This window comes from Stomoxys calcitrans, chromosome 2 (assembly GCF_963082655.1).
Source record: "Stomoxys calcitrans chromosome 2, idStoCalc2.1, whole genome shotgun sequence".
NCBI lineage: Eukaryota > Metazoa > Arthropoda > Insecta > Diptera > Muscidae > Stomoxys > Stomoxys calcitrans.
In genome coordinates, this window is record NC_081553.1 from 75,473,988 (window position 1) to 75,498,839 (window position 24,852).

The 24,852-nt window shown below is 31.3% G+C and overlaps 1 protein-coding gene across 8 annotated transcripts in view; it reads left to right on the plus strand.

The window, feature by feature from the left end:
• Positions 1-3,922, plus strand: part of LOC106083468 (ankyrin repeat domain-containing protein 50) — a 266,226-nt gene extending 262,304 nt beyond the window's left edge. For all 8 annotated transcript variants that reach the window (XM_013246507.2, XM_013246508.2, XM_013246506.2 and 5 more), the window contains one exon: positions 2,353-3,922. In XM_013246507.2, coding sequence (XP_013101961.2) covers positions 2,353-2,533 — 181 coding nt within the window. In that variant the 3' untranslated portion in view covers positions 2,534-3,922. The remainder of the gene's footprint in view (positions 1-2,352) is intronic.
• The last annotated feature ends 20,930 nt before the right edge of the window (positions 3,923-24,852 follow it).

Genomic DNA, 24,852 nt, shown 5'->3' on the forward strand with positions numbered 1-24,852 from the left:
ATGACAAGAATACAAATGTGACGCCGTCAGTTTTTTATAGCCTGCTTTGTCTAGTATTGAATTGATACCAAATGGGATTAAAAATCTTTGCCAATGACGCGTACAAAATAATACCAGGCGGTATTGGCAAAGTACCGCCATTTTTCTATCAGCGCAGGTTCAACTAGGAAAAATTACAATTCGTACATTTTGGTACCAATATTAGTACCATTTGGTACTTTCTGTGCAGATGTCTGAAATATGGCATGTAGGTAGAACTTAGAAATATATTGGGTTGCCCAAAAAGTAATTGCGGATTTTCCATATAGTTGGCATTGACAAATTTTTTCACAGCTTGTGACTCTGTAATTGCATTCTTTCTTCTGTCAGTTATCAGCTGTTACTTTTAGCTTGCTTTAGAAAAAAGTGTAAAAAAAGTATATTTGATTAAAGTTCATTCTAAGTTTTATTAAAAATGCATTTACTTTCTTTTAAAAAATCCGCAATTACTTTTTGGACAACCCCATATGATGGGCAACTAAATGATTTTTTCACAATTCGCACATTTTGGTACCAAAATTGGTACTTTCTCTTCAGATGGAGCTTGAGGTCTGAAATTAGGCATGTAGGTACAGCTTAGAAATATATGATGGATGACTAAATGTGACACAACAAGAAGATACCAATTGGTATCTTCTTAACAGGTGAAGCTAGAGGCCTGAAATTTACTATGTAGATATAAGAAGGAAATATATAATGGGTGACTAAATCATCCATTAAAAATTCGTACATTTTAGTACAAAAAGTGCAAACTAATGCGAAATAGCATACCTTCGCCTACAGCGAACGGTAACTGTTAAAATTAATCAACTCTACAAACATTATCGCAGTCTTGACAAAAATACGACATGTGGAAGAAAACGTACTAATTGTGGTGTAATTGATACCCTGAAAGAATATATTGGGCAACAAGAAGATATTTTTTGTTCGTATGTGTAGGTACACTAACATACGAAATTGTACTTTCTTAACGAAGTGATCTTAAGCTCTCAAAATTGGGATACAAGTACACGTTGACTATAATATAAATAAATCATACATCATTTTACGAATTGAGCTTAAGCGCTCAAAATTAGGATTCCATTATACCTTGACAAAATATATTGGGCGATTTAATGATTTTTCCGATGTTTTGTTATTCTTGGTACTATTTGGTACTTTCTTTACAGAAGGGGACAGATTTCTGAAATTTTATACGCAATTGTTTACAAATCTTCAAAATCTTATAAACTGAGTGACTTTCTAGGTTTTTGGAAGTACTACACTTAAAAGGAGGTATCAAAAACGGGGTAGCAGAGCGGACCGCCGGGATGCTAGTTTTTATATATAAGAGATTTGAATTATAGAAAATATTCATAGTGGTAGAAAATCTGTTTTTAATTTTTAAAACTTCCACCATAGGATGGCGGTATACAAATTTCGTCATTCTGTTTGTAACACCTCGAAATATGTGTCTGAGACACCATAAAGTATATATATTCTTGATCGTCATGTCATTTTAGGTCGATCTAGCCATGTCCGTCCGTCCGTCTGTCTGTCGAAAGCACGCTAACTTTCGAAGGAGTAAAGCTAGCCTCTTGAAATTTTGCAAAAATACTTCTTATTAGTGTAGATCAGTTGGGATTGTAAATGGGCCAAATCGGTCCATGTTTTGATACAGCTGTCATATAAACCGATCTAGGGTCTTGACTTCTTGAGCCTCAAGAGGGCGCAATTCTCGTCCGATTTGACAGAAATTTTGCACATAGTATTTTGGTATCACTTCCAACAACTGCGCTAAGTATGATTCATAATCTGGTATAGCTGTCATATAAAGCGATCTTTGATCTTCAATTCTTGAGCCAATAGAGCGCGCAATTCTCATCCGATTTGGCAGAAATACACAATGACTTCTACAATGTTCAGCAGGAGGCCACCGTAGCGCAGAGGTTAGCATGTTCGCCTATGACGCTGAACGTCTGGGTTCGAATCCTGGCGAGACCATTTCCAATAGTTCAGCGGTAGTTTTCCCCTCCTAATACTGGCGGCATTTGTGAGGTACTCAAGAGGTGTCGCACTGCGGCTCGCCGTTCGGACTCGGCTATAAAAAGGAGGCTCCTTATCATTTAGCTTAAACTTAAATCGGACTGCACTCATTGATATGGGAGAAGTTTGCCCCTGTTCCTTAGTGGAATGTTCATGGGCAAAATTTGCAATTTGCAATGTTCGGCATTCATTTATGGTCCGAATCGGACTATAACTTGATAAAGTTCCAATAGCATAACAATTCTTATTCATTTTTTTATTAATCATTTTTTTTTCTTATTTTTTTAGCAAAAGCAAACGCAGTGGCATTACCACCAATCCCGCAATGCGCCTCATACGTAGTCGATTCGATTCAGCGGCCCAGCTCATAAGGCGAACCAACAACATACTATCGAGCAATAGTCAGGGTTCATCCAGCATTGGCGTCAAATCGGGAACTTTCCAGTGGCGCAAAGAAAGTCAAATGTAAAATGTAAAGCGTAATGCAAATTAACAGAAAAAAAAAACAAAAACAAAAATTCTATTAATTTTAATTGAATTAATTAAATATTTAATTTAACATTTCTATGCTCTAGGGATGTAGAAATGTTTAAATTGTAGTTTAAAATTTTTTTATTTTGTTTGTTATAATCTGATGATTTGTTTATGTTTTTAAGTATTTGATTTTGTGATAGTTTAAACATAAGTTTTAGCATTAATAATTTAATACATTAACACTCACATATATACACACATAATATTTTAAATTATTTCTAGAAGAGAAAAACAAAATCGTAGAACTTTTGATGATCAGAAACCTTCCGCTCCTTTTAATCCCTCACCTCAAATTTAATAAGAAATATAAATTACAAATAGTTACAATGCAAGTAGCAGAGAACTTAGAACAGAAGCAAAATTAAAACAATTTCAAGAAAAATACAATAAATTAGAGAAAAACGAAAAATATAAGAAATATCACTTACACCGACAATTATACACACAATTGTAGGAAGGGAAACGGAACTCAATTAGCGAGGCAGCAAAGGAGGCACGAAGACAACTACACTGTAGCATTGTAATAACATTCATAGAAGTTTTTTACACACTCACAGAAACCTCATTAAACTTATATACCAATAAATCCCGACCACTTCCCATTGGATTCCCTCCCTTCGGTTTTTTGGTTAGAAAAACACTAAATTACAATATTAAAGCAATATGCGTATGCCATTTAGATGTTTGTTTTTACAACAATCACTTATGTATTCAGTTCAATTATTTTTTAAAACTCTATTCTTATTTATATATAGTTTTATATATATATATATATATATATATATGTATGTTTACATAATACAAAAAAAAAGTTTAAAAATATTATAGAAAAAATATATTGTAACAAAAAAACAAAACAGAGACATGATTATAATGAAGCTGAAAGAGTGCAGAAACATTTTCCCCGAAATATGAAAATCTATATTATCTTTAAGAAAAACAAACAAAATGAAAAGAAAAGAAAACCGAAAGCGAGAGAAAAAACTCAACATCGTAAAAATCGTATTGTTTTTAGTTTAACGAAAAACAAATGTACTGACACACTTATTATTACTAGTATACACGATATGAAACAAAAACATTTATAATATTATTATTAATTATTATTTAATTAAACCGAACAAAAAACACAAAAATCCCTAGAATACAGTCTGGACAGGCATACATACATTCATGAAACAAAAACAAACAAATAAAACAACAAAACATAAATACTTAATACATTAGTCATTAAAAAAGAGAAATTATTAAATAAATTATTTTCAATCTAAATGAAACAAAAACTCACACAATTTTTTGCTTTTTTTTGTGTTTTTGTTCCCAAGACCAGTTTTCTTTTCTTCATTTCGTTTGGTTACACACACGTATGTATGTATATTTTTTAAATATTTAAATATGTTCTTGGTATTACATGTCAAGTAAAGGCTTGCAAGTGCTAAATTTTTGTCTATTGAAGATATTTATCGCAAATCCAATGCGTCGCTGGATGAAGCCGTCACCAACGCTAGCTCTTGTTATGTCATACAAACGATCAAATGTTGTGAGAAACCCACCACCATTGCATATATTGATGTCGCACTATCAATACATGTGTTTAATTCCTGTGACACCAGTGTTGATTTAGAAATCAATTAAAAAAAAGCAAGTGAAAGCGTGCTAAGTTCAACCGAGCCGAATTTTGGGAACCCACCACCATGGATTCTACTAAAAATTTATACAAAATAAATTAAGTTTTAGGGCATAATTTTATTCTACATTCCAAACTTCTGTCAAACAAGCAAAAATTAAAGCTTTTGGGAACCGAACAAGGATGATCGAGAGACCGGTTTACATGGGAGCTATATTAGGTTATAGACCGATTTGGACCATACTTAGCACAGTTGTTGGAAGTCATAGCAGACACTACATGCAAAATTTCAGCCAAATTGGACAAAAATTGCGTCTTCCAGAGGCTCAAGAAATCAAATCGGGAGATCGGTTTATATGGGAGCTATACCAGATTATAAGTCGATTTGGAACGTTCTTAACACAGTTGTTGGAAGTCATATCAGAACACTACATGCAAAATTTCAGCCAAATTGGGCAGAATTTGCGGTTTACAGGGGCTCAAGAAGTCAAATCGGGAGATCGGTTTATATGGGAGCTATATCAGGTTATAAACTGATTTGGACCGTATTTGACACAGTTGTTGAAACCCATAACAGAACACTACATGCAAAATTTCATCCAAATCAGGGCTCAAGAAGTCAAATTGGGAGATAGGTTTATATGGGAGATATATCAGGTTATTAACCGATTTGGACCGTAGTTGACACAGTTGTTAGAAGTCATAACGGAACACTGCGTGCTAAATCTCAGCCAAATCGGACAAAAATTGTGGCTTGTATAGGCTCAGGAAGCCAAATTGGGCGATCGGTTTATATGGGAGCTATACCAGGTTATAGACCAATTTGGACCGTACTTAACACAGTTGTTGGAAGCCATAACGGAACACTACATGCAAAATTTCAGCCAAATTGGACAATAATTGCGTCTTTAAAATTTTGCCAATATCTTCAACATAAAAATATTTTCCAAACAATTTTTGATAATTTCGTATTCTTTGTATATAAACCTGATCTTCTGATCTCATAAAATCGTATTTTAGTTATATATAGCCGCTATATAGACCGATCTCCAGACTTAAAGTCTTGAGGCAATAAATTGATAATTTTAGTTATTTCAGTTCAGGTAGAGCCCTACCTATTTCTATAAAGTGTGGTTCAGATCGGACTATATTTGGATATAGCTGCCCATAAACCGACCGCCCGATCACCCGATACATGGTATTGAGGCCAAAAAAGATGCATTTATTACCCGAATTAGATGAAATTTGGCACAGTGCGTTCTGGTAGACCTCTTCCCATTATTTTTCATCCGATTTCAATGAAATTAGGCACAGTGAGTTCTGGTATCCCTTTGTTGAATATCATCATATCAAGTTCAGACCATATTTAGATACAGCTGTCAAATAGACCGATCTCCCGATATGGAGTATTGAGCTCATAAAAGGAGCATTTTACATCCGATTTTGATGAAATTTGAAACCAAACTTGAATTCATTGCGCAAAATTTCGGCCAAATCGGATATTGCGGAATTGCGCCCTGTAGTGCCTCAAGAAATAAAATTGGGCGATCTGTTTATATGGGACCGATTCAGGCCATAAGATTTATGTTGAAGCTCATACAAGAAGTCGTTTTGCCATTAATTGCGCCCTCTAGAGGGTAAAGAAGTCAAGATTCGAAATCGGTTTATATGTTAACTATAACAGGTTATGAACCGATATGGCACAGTTGTTGATGGTCAAATCAAAAAACTTCATGTAAAAATTTGGACAAATCGAATAAGAATTACCCCCCTTAGAGGCTCAAGAAGTAAAGACCCGATATCGGTTTATATGGCAGCTATACCAAAACATGGACTGATTTGGCCCATTTACAATCTCAACCGATCTGCACTTATAACAAATATTTATGCAAAATTTCAAGTTCCTAGCTTAACTTCTTCGAAAGTGACAGACAGACAGACGGACGGACGAACAGACGGCTAAATCGACAGAAAATGTCAAGACGATCAAGAATATAATACTTTGTTGGGTCTCAGATCAATATTTGGCCAGAAAATTTTTTGAGTTGAGTGTACAGTAGCGAAGTTTATGACAAAAAATGCGGTTTAACGAAATTTCAGATTGTTTTCCTCAAAAAATAAGCTTAAAATCGCATAACAATTAAAAAAAATCTAAATTTAGAAGCTCTGTAGCTCCTGAGATTATCGAACTTCAAAATGTTGTAAACACCGTTTGATTAGAGAAGTAAAGGTCTTTCGATATTGGCACTAATTTTTGAATAAAATCTTTTGTAAAACTTGGCTAAATACCATCTTTTAATGCCTTACCCAGTTCGTAAATACTGTAGCTCCTTTGTATTTTTCGAATTTCTTATAAATCGAAAGTATCCCTAGATCAGGGATCAAATATTTCTTAAGTAATAGTGTTAGTTGCAGCAATACTGAAAAATTTTCTTTGGAAAATTTCGCAAAAATCGATTTTTTTGGGTGTAAATATTCAAGGACATTTTCAAATTCGAAAACGGTGTAACTCCTTCGTTTTTTCAAATTTCTTAAATGCAAAAGTACTTCGCGATTCGAAATTCGTGAGGAATCATAAAATAAACAGCAATTTGTAAAATTTTCACTTTTAATTTTTTCCCCATTTTTTAGGAAAGGGCCTTAGCCTTATGAAAATTTTCAATTTTTGATGCCCCAAAAAAAAAAAATTGAGTTGAGTATACAGTAGCGAAGTTTATGGCAGAAAAATGCGGTTCGTTAAAATCCCAGATTGTTTTTCTCAAAAAACAAGCTCCAAATCGCATAATTAATATTCCAAAATTCAAATGAAATCTTTGTGAATTTGAAAATGCTGTAACTTCCTGAGATGTTCGAACTTCATAGTTTTAAAAACTCCGTGCGATTGTAAAATAGAGATCTTTCCATATTGGTGCACCCAGAGAAAAGTTGATACCAAACGTGCTCATTTCAGTACCAAACGGTATTAATAGTAAAGCAACACCGTATGGTAACAAAGCAATACCGCATTGTACGTATGAAATATAAAATGATTAGTAACGTTAGGTACTAGCCTTATTACCGAACTGGTATTGGTTTTAAAACCAATCTGTTATTGGTTTTAATTCCAAACCGTTATTGAATATTCCACCCCCTTATGAACCAAAATAAAAAACCATTAAAAATTTTTTTTTATCTCATTTTATTTTGATTATTTATGTTAAGAATTGTGATTAATAATTACAAAAAATAATGTCACGGTGTAACACTATTGCCTCGATTCGTTGTATTCAGTTATTGATTCCATGTCCATTGATTCCTAGAAGTGGTTTCACCAACACAGCTTTGTTTACCACACAAGAGGTTTATCATGTTTTTGATATAGATAACTTCTATAGAGCTTCTACTGTTTCCATTTTCACCGCTTTCGAGTGTTTTAACGCACACAAATCCTATGAAAACAATTTATTAAATTAAAACAAACATATTATAATGACGTCAATTGTTTAAGTACAACGCTCAACAGTACTTCTGGCGCAATGACATGAATGCAAATGTGACGCCGTCAATTCTTTATAGCCTCCTTTGTCTGGTACTAAAATGGATACCAAATGGTATTAAAAATACTAGCCAATAACGCAAATAAAATAATAAAAGCCATTATTGAAAAAGTATCGTCCTTTTTCTATCAGTGTGCAGTGTAATTGTCGAAAAATAGGCAAACTAAAATTTTTTAATGATATACAGAGTTCGAAATTATTGTAACTCCTTCGTATTTTTGAATTTCTGAAAAACCAAAAGCATCCCTAGATTAGGTACCAAATATTCCTTATGTAGAGGGCTGGTTGAAGCAATTCTTCACATTTTTCTTAGGAAAAATTGGTAAAAATCGATTTTTGTTTTGACGTAAATATTTAAGGATTTTTTTTAAGGTCAACAACGCTGTACCTCATCCATTTTTTCAAATTTCGAAAATCAAAAAGCGTTTTACGATTGGAAATTCGAAGAGGAATCCTAAAATAACCAATATTTCTTCAAATTTAAACTTTTATTTGTTTTGCATATTTTTAGGAAAGGGGTTAGCCTTATGAAAATTGTCAATTTTTGATGCTCCAAAAATGTTTGAGTTTAGTATACAGTAGTGAAGTTTATGGGAAAAAATGCGGTTTATTACAATCCCAGATTGTTTTTACCAAAAACAAGCTCCAAATCGCAAAAATGTTTTGTTAAAAAATAGGCAAACTAAAAATTTTTAATGACATGCATAGTTCGAAAATGCAGAAACTCCTCCAGAAGCATCCCTAGATTTGGGAGCTAACATTCTTTTCGTAATGATGTTAATTGAAGCAGTACTTTACAGTTTTCTTTGGGAAAAAATCGAATTTTGCGCCGTTAATATTTATGGTGATGTTCAAGTTCGAAAACGCTGTAACTCCTTAATTTTTCGAATATTGAAAATCAAAATGTATTTTGTGAATCGAAATTCGAAAAGGAATCATAAAATAAACAGTATTTCTTCAAATTTTCACTTATATTTTTTTCCCATTTTTAATTCTTTTAATTAATTTTTTCGAATTTCGAAAATCCCAAAGCAGTTCGTGATTTGAAATTCGAAAAGAAATCATAAAATAAACAGTATTTCTTCAAATTTTCACTTTTATTTTTCCCCATTTTTTATGAAAGGGGTTAGTTAGACTTATGAAAATTTTTGAGTATACAGTAGTGAAGTTTATGGCACAAAATGCTGTGTATTGCAATCTCAGATTGTTTTCCTAAAAAATCAAGCTCAAAATTGTATAATTGATATCTAAAAAATCAAAAGAAATCTTTGTTGAAAATTCCTTCGTATTTTTCAAAACCAAAAGCTGCCCTAGATTTGGGAGCTAATATTCTTTCCGTAATGGTGCTGATTGAAGCAGTACTTTACAATTTTTTTGATTTTTTTGGGTCAAAAATATTAAAGGTAATTTTTAAGTTCCTCTATTTTTTCGAACTTCGAAAATCCAAAAGCATGTCGTGATTCAAAATTCGAAGAGGAATCATAAAATAAACACCAATTCCTAAAATTTACACTTTTATTTTTTTTTTTTGCATTTTTTAGGAAAGGGGTTAGCCTTATGAAAATGTTAAATTTTTAATGCTCCAAAAATTTTTAAGTTGAGTATACAGTAGTGAAGTTTATGACAAAATAATGCAGTTTATTGCAGTCCCTGAGTGTTTTCCTCAAAAAAAAGCTCAGACTCGCAAAAGAAATATCCAAAAATTCAAAAAAAAACTATGTGAATTTAGATGTTCTGTAATGTGGGGACTACAATGCCAAGCACACGATTTGGGGATTTTGTCTTAATACACCGAAAGGACGACAGTTATACTGGGCTGTAAAAGAGCTTAATCTTCGGGTTATTTCACCATATTCTCCAACATATTGGCCGTCAGATCTGAATAAAATCCCAGATCTATAGATTTCTGCGTTTCCAAAGGTATTTAGGCTGGCTCCGAAAAATTTTTTCAAGCCACGATCAGTATCCATATCATTTTATGCACAGCACATACCTAAAGATCAAAAATGAAAGCTACACAATTATAAAACTAACTGGCTTTATTTTCGCTACCAATTCAGCAAAACTCTAAATCGAAATTTATCTCCTAAATCGAACCAACACATATCTTACGGCGTAGATCACCTATTGCAAACTATACAGAGCACCTCATGGAACTCCACACCCATGAAAAGTTTCATTGAACCAAAGAAGTACCCTGCCTTTATACAGAGAAAAGCGTAAAGCTTGGTATGCACCTCTAGCGAAATTTTCGGTTGTAGCCAAGACACTTATGTCGCAACTGAAAAATAATTGAGTAGAATACAAGATGGCGGCATATATTATAATTTTGGCCGTATCTTCATCATTTTTGGCTTATAAAGTACACCCAAAGAAAAGTTAATACCAAACGTGCTCATTTCAGTACCATACGGTATTGATAGTAAATCAACACCGTATGGTTAAAAAACAATACCAGATGGTATGGATGAAACATAAAACGATTAGTACCGTTTGGTACTGGTACCGAACATGCATTCGTTTTAATACCAACCTGTTAATGGTTTTAGCACCAGACCGTTATTGGTAATTTGTAATTTTTCCATTTTCAACGCACTCAAATTGTATTAAAACATTTTATTTATTTATTTAACAATTATTTTACAATGGCTTCAAATTTTTAAGTACAAAGCTTAACAACACTTCTTACGCGATGAAAAGAATACAAATGTGACGCCGTCATTTCTTAATAGCCTCCTTTGTCTGGTATTGAATCGATGCCAAATGGTTTTAAAAAATCTTTGGCAATGACGAGAACGAGAAAATATAATACCAGGCGGTAATACCCCCGAGGACAAACGAAAACTAAAAAAGGCAACTTCTGATTTGCAAAAGGTTTTTAAATGACATAGATGGTAACCATATTGAACGAGAAATGCAAAATCTTGGGTCAGCAAAGTGAAGGAAAATTTGGAAAGCCCATAAGGAAAATTTGGAAAGCCAAAGTCTGAAATGCAAAAAAGAGACTTTAACCTGGCAACGATCCTGGGTAAGACTTAATAGCCACCAAAATACCCAAAGAACTGACTAAAGAAGGCACTGACTTCATTCCGTTCATCTTCTATGCTTGTTTAAGGCGCTGCTGCATTTCGCCCCAATGGAAAGTTCACAAGTCACAATGATCTAGAAACCTGGAGGACCATCCGATGAAGTCTAATCATATCGACAAATAAGTCTACTGCCAATATTTTTCAAAGTATTCGAATCTCTGTTTCTTAAGAAATTGATGCCAATAATTGAGGAAAATAACTTGATAAAAAATCATCAATTCGGATTCAGAAAGAATCATGGGACTGCGGAACAAGCGGAAACTATAAATTCAGCATTTGAAACAAATGCTTCTTCCAGTAAATTACTGTCTCTTCATTAAATCATATATTCAAAAAATAATGTTTTTCGTTTCAAGAGGCCGATGAAATGAGCGATTTAAATCCTGTCAGAGCTGGGGTTCCACAGCGGAGCGTGATGAGCCCAATCTTATATATGTTTTTCACATCTGATATACCACAGACAGAGAAGGCAGTGATAGGTACATTCGCTGATGATACCGCTATGCTAGCTGTTAATAAAAATCCGGAAAAAGCACGCAATGTGCTTCAAACCTTTAGAACTCTGTGCGAGTGTCTGCAGCACTGGCATCTAAAAGCCAATGAAACTAAGTCCACGCACGTAACTTTCATACTTAACCACGGAAGCTGTCCTCTAGTTCAAATGAATGACATACAAATCCAGCAAGCGAACAAGGCAAAATATCTGGGTCTATTCTAAGACAAAAAAATAACTTGGAAAACTCACATAAAAACAAAAAGAAATGCTTTGGATATACGATATACAAGTACAAAAGATGAATTTTCCCATTGGACCAAACATACAACAATCAAACTGCTACAACAACTACCATGAAAAACATTACCCAAATTGCAGGTGCACCATACTACATAACTAAAAAGCGTCTACACAAGGAATTAAATATAAAACCTATCCAGGAAGAAACATTGTCTCAACTTAAAAATTGTGAATTGAGAATTCAACAACATCCAAACCCTCTAGCAACTACCCTTAAGACGAATACTGAAACATTTAAGCGGCTTCAAAGAAAAGTATCTCAAGACCTTCTGTACATTTCAACTACAACTAAATTATTATAATCTTTAATTAAATAATATCGAGAATAATGTAAATATCTATACTAATATATAAAGCATTAATAAAAAGGAAAATAATATAACAAAAAACATTTTTATTTGGAAAAATTGGTAAAAATCGATTTTTGTTTTGATGTAATTTTCAAGGTTGAAAACGCTGTAACTCATTAATATCTTCGAATTTCGAAAATCCAAAAGCAATTCATGATTCGAAATTCGAAAAGTAATCATAAAATCAATAGTATATCTTCAAATTTTCAATTTCATTTTTTTCTCTATTTTTTATGAAAGGGGTTAGCCTTGTGAAAATTTCCAATTTTTGATGTTCCAAAACTTTTTGAGTTGAGTATGCAGTAGCGAAGTTTATTGCGAAGAAAAGTGTTTTATTGCAATCCCAGATTGTTTTTCTTAAAAAATAAGCTCAAAATCGCATAATTGATATCCAAAACTTCATAAGAAATCTTTGTAAATTCGAAAATTCTGTAACTTCTTCGTATTTTCGAATTTCTTCAAAACCAAAAGCATCCCTATATTTAGGAGCTAATATTCTTTCCATTTTAGTGCTGATTGAATCAGTACTTTACAATTTTCTCCGGAAAATTCGCAAAAATCTATTTTTTTTTTGGAATGTAGATATTCAAGGTTATTTTCAAGTTCGAAAACGCTCTAACTCCTTCATTTTTTCGAATTTCGAAAATCCAAAAGCAATTCATGATTCGAAATTCGAAGAGGAATCATAAAATGAACAGTATTTCCTCAAATTTTCACTTTCATTTTTCACCCATTTTTTATGAAAGGGGTAAGCCTTGTGAAAATTTTAGCCTGCAAAAAATTCGCAAAAATTTATTTATTTTTTTTTTTTGAGTGTAGATGTTCAAGGTTATTTTCAAGTTCGAAAACGCTATATCTCCTTCATTTTTTCGAATTTCGAAAATCCAAAAGCAGTTCATGATTCGAAATTCGAAGAGGAATCATAAAATGAACAGCATTTCCTCAAATTTTCACTTTCATTTTTTCACCAATTTTTTATGAAAGGGGTTAGCCTTGTGAAAATTTTAAATTTTTGATGCCCCAAAAATTTTTGAGTCGAGTATGCAGTAGCGAAGTTTATTGCGAAAAAAGTGTTTTATTGCAATCCCAGATTATTTTTCTTAAAAAATAAGCTCAAAATCGCATAATTGATATCCAAAACTTCATAAGAAATCTTTGTTAATTCGAAAATTCTGTAACTTCTTCGTATTTTCGAATTTCTTCAAAACCAAAAGCATCCCTATATTTGGGAGCTAATATTCTTTCCGTTATAGTGCTGATTGAATCAGTACTTTACAATTTTCTCCGGAAAAATTCGCAAAAAAATTTTTTTTTGGAGTGTAGATTTTCAATGTAATTTTTAAGTTCGAAAACGCTATAACTCCTTAATTTTTTTCGAATTTCCAAAATCCAAAAGCAGTTCATGATTCGAAATTCGAAGAGGAATCATAAAATGAACAGTATTTCCTCAAATTTTCACTTTCATTTTTTCACCCTTTTTTATGAAAGCCTTGTGAAAATTTTAAATTTTTGATGCCCCAAAAATTTTTGAGTTGAGTATGCAGTAGCGAATTTTATTGCGAAAAAAGTGTTTTATTGCAATCCCAGATTGTTTTTCTTAAAAAATAAGCTCAAAATCGCATAATTGATATGCAAAACTTCATAAGAAATCTTTGTTAATTCGAAAATTCTGTAACTTCTTCGTATTTTCGAATTTCTTCAAAACCAAAAGCATCCCTATATTTGGGAGCTAATATTCTTTCCATTATAGTGCTGATTGAATCAGTACTTTACAATTTTCTCCGGAAAAATTCGCAAAAATTTATTTCTTTTTGGAGTGTAGATATTCAAGGTTATTTTCAAGTTCGAAAACGCTATAACTCCTTCATTTTTTTGAATTTCGAAAACCCAAAAGCAGTTCATGATTCGAAATTCGAAGAGGAATCATAAAATGAACAGTATTTCCTCAAATTTTCACTTTCATTTTTTCACCCATTTTTTTAGGAAAGGGGTTAGCCTTGTGAAAATGTCAATTTTTGATGCTCCATAAATTTTTTTGAATTTAGTATACAGTAGTGAAGTTTATGCCACCAAATACGGTTTATTGCAATCCCAGCGTGTTTTCCTCAAAAAATAAGCTCAACATCGCATAATTGATATCCAAAACTTCATAAGAAATCTTTGTTAATTCGAAAATTCTGTAACTTCTTCGTATTTTCGAATTTCTTCAAAACCAAAAGCATCCCTATATTTGGGAGCTAATATTCTTTCCGTTATAGTGCTGATTGAATCAGTACTTTAAAATTTTCTCCGGAAAAATTCGCAAAAATTTTTTTTTTGGAGTGTAGATATTCAATGTAATTTTTAAGTTCGAAAACGCTATAACTCCTTAATTTTTTTCGAATTTCCAAAATCCAAAAGCAGTTCATGATTCGAAATTCGAAGAGGAATCATAAAATGAACAGTATTTCCTCAAATTTTCACTTTCATTTCTTCACCCATTTTTTATGAAAGGGGTTAGCCTTGTGAAAATGTTAGCCTTCAAAAAATTCGCAAAAATTTATTTTTTTTTTGAGTGTAGATATTCAAGGTTATTTTCAAGTTCGAAAACGCTCTAACTCCTTCATTTTTTCGAATTTCGAAAATCCAAAAGCAATTCAAGATTCGAAATTCGAAGAGGAATCATAAAATGAACAGTATTTCCCCAATTTTTCACTTTCATTTTTTAACCCATTTTTTATGAAAGGGGTTAGCCTTGTGAAAATTTTAAATTTTTGATGCCCCAAAAATTTTTGAGTTGAGTATGCAGTAGCGAAGTTTATTGCGAAAAAAGTGTTTTATTGCAATCCCAGATTGTTTTTCTTAAAAAATAAGCTCAAAATCGCATAATTGATATCCAAAACTTCATAAGAAATCTTTGTAAATTCGAAATTCTGTAACTTCGTCGTATTTTCGATTTTCTTCAAAACCAAAAGCATCCCTATATTTGGGAGCTAATATTCTTTCCGTTATAGTGCTGATTGAATCAGTACTTTACAATTTTCTCCGGAATAATTCGCAAAAATTTATTTTTTTTTTGAGTGTAGATATTCAAGGTTATTTTCAAGTTCGAAAACGCTCTAACTCCTTCATTTTTTCGAATTTCGAAAATCCAAAAGCAATTCAAGATTCGAAATTCGAAGAGGAATCATAAAATGAACAGTATTTCCCCAATTTTTCACTTTCATTTTTTAACCCATTTTTTATGAAAGGGGTTAGCCTTGTGAAAATTTTAAATTTTTGATGCCCCAAAAATTTTTGAGTTGAGTATGCAGTAGCGAAGTTTATTGCGAAAAAAGTGTTTTATTCCAATCCCAGATTGTTTTTCTTAAAAAATAAGCTCAAAAGCGCATAATTGATATCCAAAACTTCATAAGAAATCTTTGTTAATTCGAAAATTCTGTAACTTCGTCGTATTTTCGATTTTCTTCAAAACCAAAAGCATCCCTATATTTGGGAGCTAATATTCTTTCCGTTATAGTGCTGATTGAATCAGTACTTTACAATTTTCTCCGGAATAATTCGCAAAAATTTATTTTTTTTTTTTTTGGAGTGTAGATATTCAAGGTTATTTTCAAGTTCGAAAACGCTCTAACTCCTTCATTTTTTCGAATTTCGAAAATCCAAAAGCAATTCAAGATTCGAAATTCGAAGAGGAATCATAAAATGAACAGTATTTCCCCAAATTTTCACTTTCATTTTTTAACCCATTTTTTAACCCATTTTTGTGAAAATTTTAAATTTTTGATGCCCCAAAAATTTTTGAGTTGAGTATGCAGTAGCGAAGTTTATTGCGAAAAAAGTGTTTTATTGCAATCCCAGATTGTTTTTCTTAAAAAATAAGCTCAAATTTTCACTTTCATTTTTTCACCCATTTTTTATGAAAGGGGTTAGCCTCATTAATATCTTCGAATTTCGAAAATCCAAAAGCAATTCATGATTCGAAATTCGAAAAGTAATCATAAAATCAATAGTATATCTTCAAATTTTCAATTTCATTTTTTTCTCTATTTTTTATGAAAGGGGTTAGCCTTGTGAAAATTTCCAATTTTTGATGTTCCAAAACTTTTTGAGTTGAGTATGCAGTAGCGAAGTTTATTGCGAAGAAAAGTGTTTTATTGCAATCCCAGATTGTTTTTCTTAAAAAATAAGCTCAAAATCGCATAATTGATATCCAAAACTTCATAAGAAATCTTTGTAAATTCGAAAATTCTGTAACTTCTTCGTATTTTCGAATTTCTTCAAAACCAAAAGCATCCCTATATTTAGGAGCTAATATTCTTTCCATTTTAGTGCTGATTGAATCAGTACTTTACAATTTTCTCCGGAAAATTCGCAAAAATCTATTTTTTTTTTTTGGAATGTAGATATTCAAGGTTATTTTCAAGTTCGAAAACGCTCTAACTCCTTCATTTTTTCGAATTTCGAAAATCCAAAAGCAATTCATGATTCGAAATTCGAAGAGGAATCATAAAATGAACAGTATTTCCTCAAATTTTCACTTTCATTTTTCACCCATTTTTTATGAAAGGGGTAAGCCTTGTGAAAATTTTAGCCTGCAAAAAATTCGCAAAAATTTATTTATTTTTTTTTTTTTGAGTGTAGATGTTCAAGGTTATTTTCAAGTTCGAAAACGCTATATCTCCTTCATTTTTTCGAATTTCGAAAATCCAAAAGCAGTTCATGATTCGAAATTCGAAGAGGAATCATAAAATGAACAGCATTTCCTCAAATTTTCACTTTCATTTTTTCACCAATTTTTTATGAAAGGGGTTAGCCTTGTGAAAATTTTAAATTTTTGATGCCCCAAAAATTTTTGAGTCGAGTATGCAGTAGCGAAGTTTATTGCGAAAAAAGTGTTTTATTGCAATCCCAGATTATTTTTCTTAAAAAATAAGCTCAAAATCGCATAATTGATATCCAAAACTTCATAAGAAATCTTTGTTAATTCGAAAATTCTGTAACTTCTTCGTATTTTCGAATTTCTTCAAAACCAAAAGCATCCCTATATTTGGGAGCTAATATTCTTTCCGTTATAGTGCTGATTGAATCAGTACTTTAAAATTTTCTCCGGAAAAATTCGCAAAAAAATTTTTTTTTGGAGTGTAGATTTTCAATGTAATTTTTAAGTTCGAAAACGCTATAACTCCTTAATTTTTTTCGAATTTCCAAAATCCAAAAGCAGTTCATGATTCGAAATTCGAAGAGGAATCATAAAATGAACAGTATTTCCTCAAATTTTCACTTTCATTTTTTCACCCTTTTTTATGAAAGCCTTGTGAAAATTTTAAATTTTTTATGCCCCAAAAATTTTTGAGTTGAGTATGCAGTAGCGAATTTTATTGCGAAAAAAGTGTTTTATTGCAATCCCAGATTGTTTTTCTTAAAAAATAAGCTCAAAATCGCATAATTGATATGCAAAACTTCATAAGAAATCTTTGTTAATTCGAAAATTCTGTAACTTCTTCGTATTTTCGAATTTCTTCAAAACCAAAAGCATCCCTATATTTGGGAGCTAATATTCTTTCCATTATAGTGCTGATTGAATCAGTACTTTACAATTTTCTCCGGAAAAATTCGCAAAAATTTATTTCTTTTTGGAGTGTAGATATTCAAGGTTATTTTCAAGTTCGAAAACGCTATAACTCCTTCATTTTTTTGAATTTCGAAAACCCAAAAGCAGTTCATGATTCGAAATTCGAAGAGGAATCATAAAATGAACAGTATTTCCTCAAATTTTCACTTTCATTTTTTCACCCATTTTTTTAGGAAAGGGGTTAGCCTTGTGAAAATGTCAATTTTTGATGCTCCATAAATTTTTTTGAATTTAGTATACAGTAGTGAAGTTTATGCCACCAAATACGGTTTATTGCAATCCCAGCGTGTTTTCCTCAAAAAATAAGCTCAACATCGCATAATTGATATCCAAAACTTCATAAGAAATCTTTGTTAATTCGAAAATTCTGTAACTTCTTCGTATTTTCGAATTTCTTCAAAACCAAAAGCATCCCTATATTTGGGAGCTAATATTCTTTCCGTTATAGTGCTGATTGAATCAGTACTTTAAAATTTTCTCCGGAAAAATTCGCAAAAATTTTTTTTTTGGAGTGTAGATATTCAATGTAATTTTTAAGTTCGAAAACGCTATAACTCCTTAATTTTTTTCGAATTTCCAAAATCCAAAAGCAGTTCATGATTCGAAATTCGAAGAGGAATCATAAAATGAACAGTATTTCCTCAAATTTTCACTTTCATTTCTTCACCCATTTTTTATGAAAGGGGTTAGCCTTGTGAAAATGTTAGCCTTCAAAAAATTCGCAAAAATTTATTTTTTTTTTGAGTGTAGATATTCAAGGTTATTTTCAAGTTCGAAAACGCTCTAACTCCTTCATTTTTTCGAATTTCGAAAATCCAAAAGCTATTCATGATTCGAAATTCGAAGAGGAATCATAAAATGAACAGTATTTCCCCAAATTTTCACTTTCATTTTTTCACCCATTTTTTATGAAAGGGGTTAGCCTTGTGAAAATTTTAAATTTTTGATGCCCCAAAAATTTTTGAGTCGAGTATGCAGTAGCGAAGTTTATTGCGAAAAAAGTGTTTTATTGCAATCCCAGATTATTTTTCTTAAAAAATAAGCTCAAAATCGCATAATTGATATCCAAAACTTCATAAGAAATCTTTGTAAATTCGAAAATTCTGTAACTTCTTCGTATTTTCGAATTTCTTCAAAACCAAAGGCATCCCTATATTTGGGAGCTAATATTCTTTCCGTTATAGTGCTGATTGAATCAGTACTTTACAATTTTCTCCGAAATAATTCGCATAAATTTATTTTTTTTTTTTGGAGTGTAGATATTCAAGGTTATTTTCAAGTTCGAAAACGCTCTAACTCCTTCATTTTTTCGAATTTCGAAAATCCAAAAGCAATTCAAGATTCGAAATTCGAAGAGGAATCATAAAATGAACAGTATTTCCCCAAATTATCACTTTCATTTTTAAACCCATTTTTTATTTTAGCCTTGTGAAAATTTTAAATTTTTGATGCCCCAAAAATTTTTGAGTTGAGTATGCAGTAGCGAAATATGAAAATTTTAAATTTTTGATGCCCCAAAAATTTTTGAGTTGAGTATGCAGTAGCGAAGTTTATTGCGAAAAAAGTGTTTTATTGCAATCCCAGATTGTTTTTCTTAAAAAATAAGCTCAAAATCGCATAATTGATATCCAAAACTTCATAAGAAATCTTTGTAAATTCGAAAATTCTGTAACTTCGTCGTATTTTCGATTTTCTTCAAAACCAAAAGCATCCCTATATTTGGGAGCTAATATTCTTTCCGTTATAGTGCTGATTGAATCAGTACTTTACAATTTTCTCCGGAATAATTCGCAAAAATTTATTTTTTTTTTTTTTTGGAGTGTAGATATTCAAGGTTATTTTCAAGTTCGAAAACGCTCTAACTCCTTCATTTTTTCGAATTTCGAAAATCCAAAAGCAATTCAAGATTCGAAATTCGAAGAGGAATCATAAAATGAACAGTATTTCCCCAAATTTTCACTTTCATTTTTTAACCCATTTTTTATGAAAGGGGTTAGCCTTGTGAAAATTTTAAATTTTTGATGCCCCAAAAATTTTTGAGTTGAGTATGCAATAGCGAAGTTTATTGCGAAAAAGGTGTTTTATTGCAATCCCAGATTGTTTTTCTTAAAAAATAAGCTCAAAATCGCATAATTGATATCCAAAACTTCATAAGAAATCTTTGTAAATTCGAAAATTCTGTAACTTCTTCGTATTTTCGAATTTCTTCAAAACCAAAGGCATCCCTATATTTAGGAGCTAATATTCTTTCCGTCATAGTGCTGATTGAATCAGTACTTTACAATTTTCTCCGGAATAATTCGCAAAAATTTATTTTTTTTTTGAGTGTAGATATTCAAGGTTATTTTCAAGTTCGAAAACGCTCTAACTCCTTCATTTTTTCGAATTTCGAAAATCCAAAAGCAATTCAAGATTCGAAATTCGAAGAGGAATCATAAAATGAACAGTATTTCCCCAAATTTTCACTTTCATTTTTTAACCCATTTTTTAACCCATTTTTGTGAAAATTTTAAATTTTTGATGCCCCAAAAATTTTTGAGTTGAGTATGCAGTAGCGAAGTTTATTGCGAAAAAAGTGTTTTATTGCAATCCCAGATTGTTTTTCTTAAAAAATAAGCTCAAATTTTCACTTTCATTTTTTCACCCATTTTTTATGAAAGGGGTTAGCCTTGTGAAAATTTTAAATTTTTGATGCCCCAAAAATTTTTGAGTCGAGTATGCAGTAGCGAAGTTTATTGCGAAAAAAGTGTTTTATTGCAATCCCAGATTATTTTTCTTAAAAAATAAGCTCAAAATCGCATAATTGATATCCAAAACTTCATAAGAAATCTTTGTAAATTCGAAAATTCTGTAACTTCTTCGTATTTTCGAATTTCTTCAAAACCAAAGGCATCCCTATATTTGGGAGCTAATATTCTTTCCGTTATAGTGCTGATTGAATCAGTACTTTACAATTTTCTCCGAAACAATTCGCATAAATTTATTTTTTTTTTTTGGAGTGTAGATATTCAAGGTTATTTTCAAGTTCGAAAACGCTCTAAGTCCTTCATTTTTTCGAATTTCGAAAATCCAAAAGCAATTCAAGATTCGAAATTCGAAGAGGAATCATAAAATGAACAGTATTTCCCCAAATTTTCACTTTCATTTTTTAACCCATTTTTTATTTTAGCCTTGTGAAAATTTTAAATTTTTGATGCCCCAAAAATTTTTGAGTTGAGTATGCAGTAGCGAAATATGAAAATTTTAAATTTTTGATGCCCCAAAAATTTTTGAGTTGAGTATGCAGTAGCGAAGTTTATTGCGAAAAAAGTGTTTTATTGCAATCCCAGATTGTTTTTCTTAAAAAATAAGCTCAAAATCGCATAATTGATATCCAAAACTTCATAAGAAATCTTTGTAAATTCGAAAATTCTGTAACTTCGTCGTATTTTCGATTTTCTTCAAAACCAAAAGCATCCCTATATTTGGGAGCTAATATTCTTTCCGTTATAGTGCTGATTGAATCAGTACTTTACAATTTTCTCCGGAATAATTCGCAAAAATTTATTTTTTTTTTTGAGTGTAGATATTCAAGGTTATTTTCAAGTTCGAAAACGCTCTAACTCCTTCATTTTTTCGAATTTCGAAAATCCAAAAGCAATTCAAGATTCGAAATTCGAAGAGGAATCATAAAATGAACAGTATTTCCCCAATTTTTCACTTTCATTTTTTAACCCATTTTTTATGAAAGGGGTTAGCCTTGTGAAAATTTTAAATTTTTGATGCCCCAAAAATTTTTGAGTTGAGTATGCAGTAGCGAAGTTTATTGCGAAAAAAGTGTTTTATTGCAATCCCAGATTGTTTTTCTTAAAAAATAAGCTCAAAATCGCATAATTGATATCCAAAACTTCATAAGAAATCTTTGTAAATTCGAAAATTCTGTAACTTCGTCGTATTTTCGATTTTCTTCAAAACCAAAAGCATCCCTATATTTGGGAGCTAATATTCTTTCCGTTATAGTGCTGATTGAATCAGTACTTTACAATTTTCTCCGGAATAATTCGCAAAAATTTATTTTTTTTTGAGTGTAGATATTCAAGGTTATTTTCAAGTTCGAAAACGCTCTAACTCCTTCATTTTTTCGAATTTCGAAAATCCAAAAGCAATTCAAGATTCGAAATTCGAAGAGGAATCATAAAATGAACAGTATTTCCCCAATTTTTCACTTTCATTTTTTAACCCATTTTTTATGAAAGGGGTTAGCCTTGTGAAAATTTTAAATTTTTGATGCCCCAAAAATTTTTGAGTTGAGTATGCAGTAGCGAAGTTTATTGCGAAAAAAGTGTTTTATTCCAATCCCAGATTGTTTTTCTTAAAAAATAAGCTCAAAAGCGCATAATTGATATCCAAAACTTCATAAGAAATCTTTGTTAATTCGAAAATTCTGTAACTTCTTCGTATTTTCGAATTTCTTCAAAACCAAAAGCATCCCTATATTTGGGAGCTAATATTCTTTCCGTTATAGTGCTGATTGAATCAGTACTTTACAATTTTCTCCGGAATAATTCGCAAAAATTTATTTTTTTTTTTTTTGGAGTGTAGATATTCAAGGTTATTTTCAAGTTCGAAAACGCTCTAACTCCTTCATTTTTTCGAATTTCGAAAATCCAAAAGCAATTCAAGATTCGAAATTCGAAGAGGAATCATAAAATGAACAGTATTTCCCCAAATTTTCACTTTCATTTTTTAACCCATTTTTTAACCCATTTTTGTGAAAATTTTAAATTTTTGATGCCCCAAAAATTTTTGAGTTGAGTATGCAGTAGCGAAGTTTATTGCGAAAAAAGTGTTTTATTGCAATCCCAGATTGTTTTTCTTAAAAAATAAGCTCAAAATCGCATAATTGATATCCAAAACTTCATAAGAAATCTTTGTAAATTCGAAAATTCTGTAACTTCGTCGTATTTTCGATTTTCTTCAAAACCAAAAGCATCCCTATATTTGGGAGCTAATATTCTTTCCGGTATAGTGCTGATTGAATCAGTACTTTACAATTTTCTCCGGAATAATTCGCAAAAATTTTTTTTTTTTGAGTGTAGATATTCAAGGTTATTTTCAAGTTCGAAAACGCTCTAACTCCTTCATTTTTTCGAATTTCGAAAATCCAAAAGCAATTCAAGATTCGAAATTCGAAGAGGAATCATAAAATGAACAGTATTTCCCCAATTTTTCACTTTCATTTTTTCACCCATTTTTTATGAAAGGGGTTAGCCTTGTGAAAATTTTAAATTTTTGATGCCCCAAAAATTTTTGAGTTGAGTATGCAGTAGCGAAGTTTATTACGAAAAAAGTGTTTTATTGCAATCCCAGATTGTTTTTCTTAAAAAATAAGCTCAAAAGCGCATAATTGATATCCAAAACTTCATAAGAAATCTTTGTTAATTCGAAAATTCTGTAACTTCTTCGTATTTTCGAATTTCTTCAAAACCAAAAGCATCCCTATATTTGGGAGCTAATATTCTTTCCGTTATAGTGCTGATTGAATCAGTATTTTACAATTTTCTACGAAATAATTCGCATAAATTTATTTTTTTTTTTGGAGTGTAGATATTCAAGGTTATTTTCAAGTTCGAAAACGCTCTAACTCCTTCATTTTTTCGAATTTCGAAAATCCAAAAGCAATTCAAGATTCGAAATTCGAAGAGGAATCATAAAATGAACAGTATTTCCCCAATTTTTCACTTTCATTTTTTCACCCATTTTTTATGAAAGGGGTTAGCCTTGTGAAAATTTAAAATTTTTGATGCTCCAAAAATTTTTGAGTTGAGTATACAGTAGTGAAGTTTATGCCACAAAATACGGTTTATTGCAATTCCAGCGTGTTTTCCTCAAAAAATAAGCTCAAAATCGCATAATTGATATCCAAAACTTCATAAGAAATCTTTGTAAATTCGAAAATTCTGTAACTTCGTCGTATTTTCGATTTTCTTCAAAACCAAAAGCATCCCTATATTTGGGAGCTAATATTCTTTCCGTTATAGTGCTGATTGAATCAGTACTTTACAATTTTCTCCGGAATAATTCGCAAAAATTTATTTTTTTTTTTTTTGGAGTGTAGATATTCAAGGTTATTTTCAAGTTCGAAAACGCTCTAACTCCTTCATTTTTTCGAATTTCGAAAATCCAAAAGCAATTCAAGATTCGAAATTCGAAGAGGAATCATAAAATGAACAGTATTTCCCCAAATTTTCACTTTCATTTTTTAACCCATTTTTTATGAAAGGGGTTAGCCTTGTGAAAATTTTAAATTTTTGATGCCCCAAAAATTTTTGAGTTGAGTATGCAGTAGCGAAGTTTATTGCGAAAAAAGTGTTTTATTGCAATCCCAGATTGTTTTTCTTAAAAAATAAGCTCAAATCGCATAATTGATATCCAAAACTTCATAAGAAATCTTTGTAAATTCGAAAATTCTGTAACTTCGTCGTATTTTCGATTTTCTTCAAAACCAAAAGCATCCCTATATTTGGGAGCTAATATTCTTTCCGTTATAGTGCTGATTGAATCAGTACTTTACAATTTTCTCCGGAATAATTCGCAAAAATTTATTTTTTTTTTTTTTTGGAGTGTAGATATTCAAGGTTATTTTCAAGTTCGAAAACGCTCTAACTCCTTCATTTTTTCGAATTTCGAAAATCCAAAAGCAATTCATGATTCGAAATTCGAAGAGGAATCATAAAATGAACAGTATTTCCCCAAATTTTCACTTTCATTTTTTAACCCATTTTTTATGAAAGGGGTTAGCCTTGTGAAAATGTCAATTTTTGATGCTCCAAAAATTTTTGAGTTGAGTATACAGTAGTGAAGTTTATGCCACAAAATACGGTTTATTGCAATTCCAGCGTGTTTTCCTCAAAAAATAAGCTCAAAATCGCATAATTGATATCCAAAACTTCATAAGAAATCTTTGTAAATTCGAAAATTCTGTAACTTCTTCGTATTTTCGAATTTCTTCAAAACCAAAGGCATCCCTATATTTGGGAGCTAATATTCTTTCCGTTATAGTGCTGATTGAATCAGTACTTTACAATTTTCTCCGAAATAATTCGCATAAATTTATTTTTTTTTTGGAGTGTAGATATTCAAGGTTATTTTCAAGTTCGAAAACGCTCTAACTCCTTCATTTTTTCGAATTTCGAAAATCCAAAAGCAATTCAAGATTCGAAATTCGAAGAGGAATCATAAAATGAACAGTATTTCCACAAT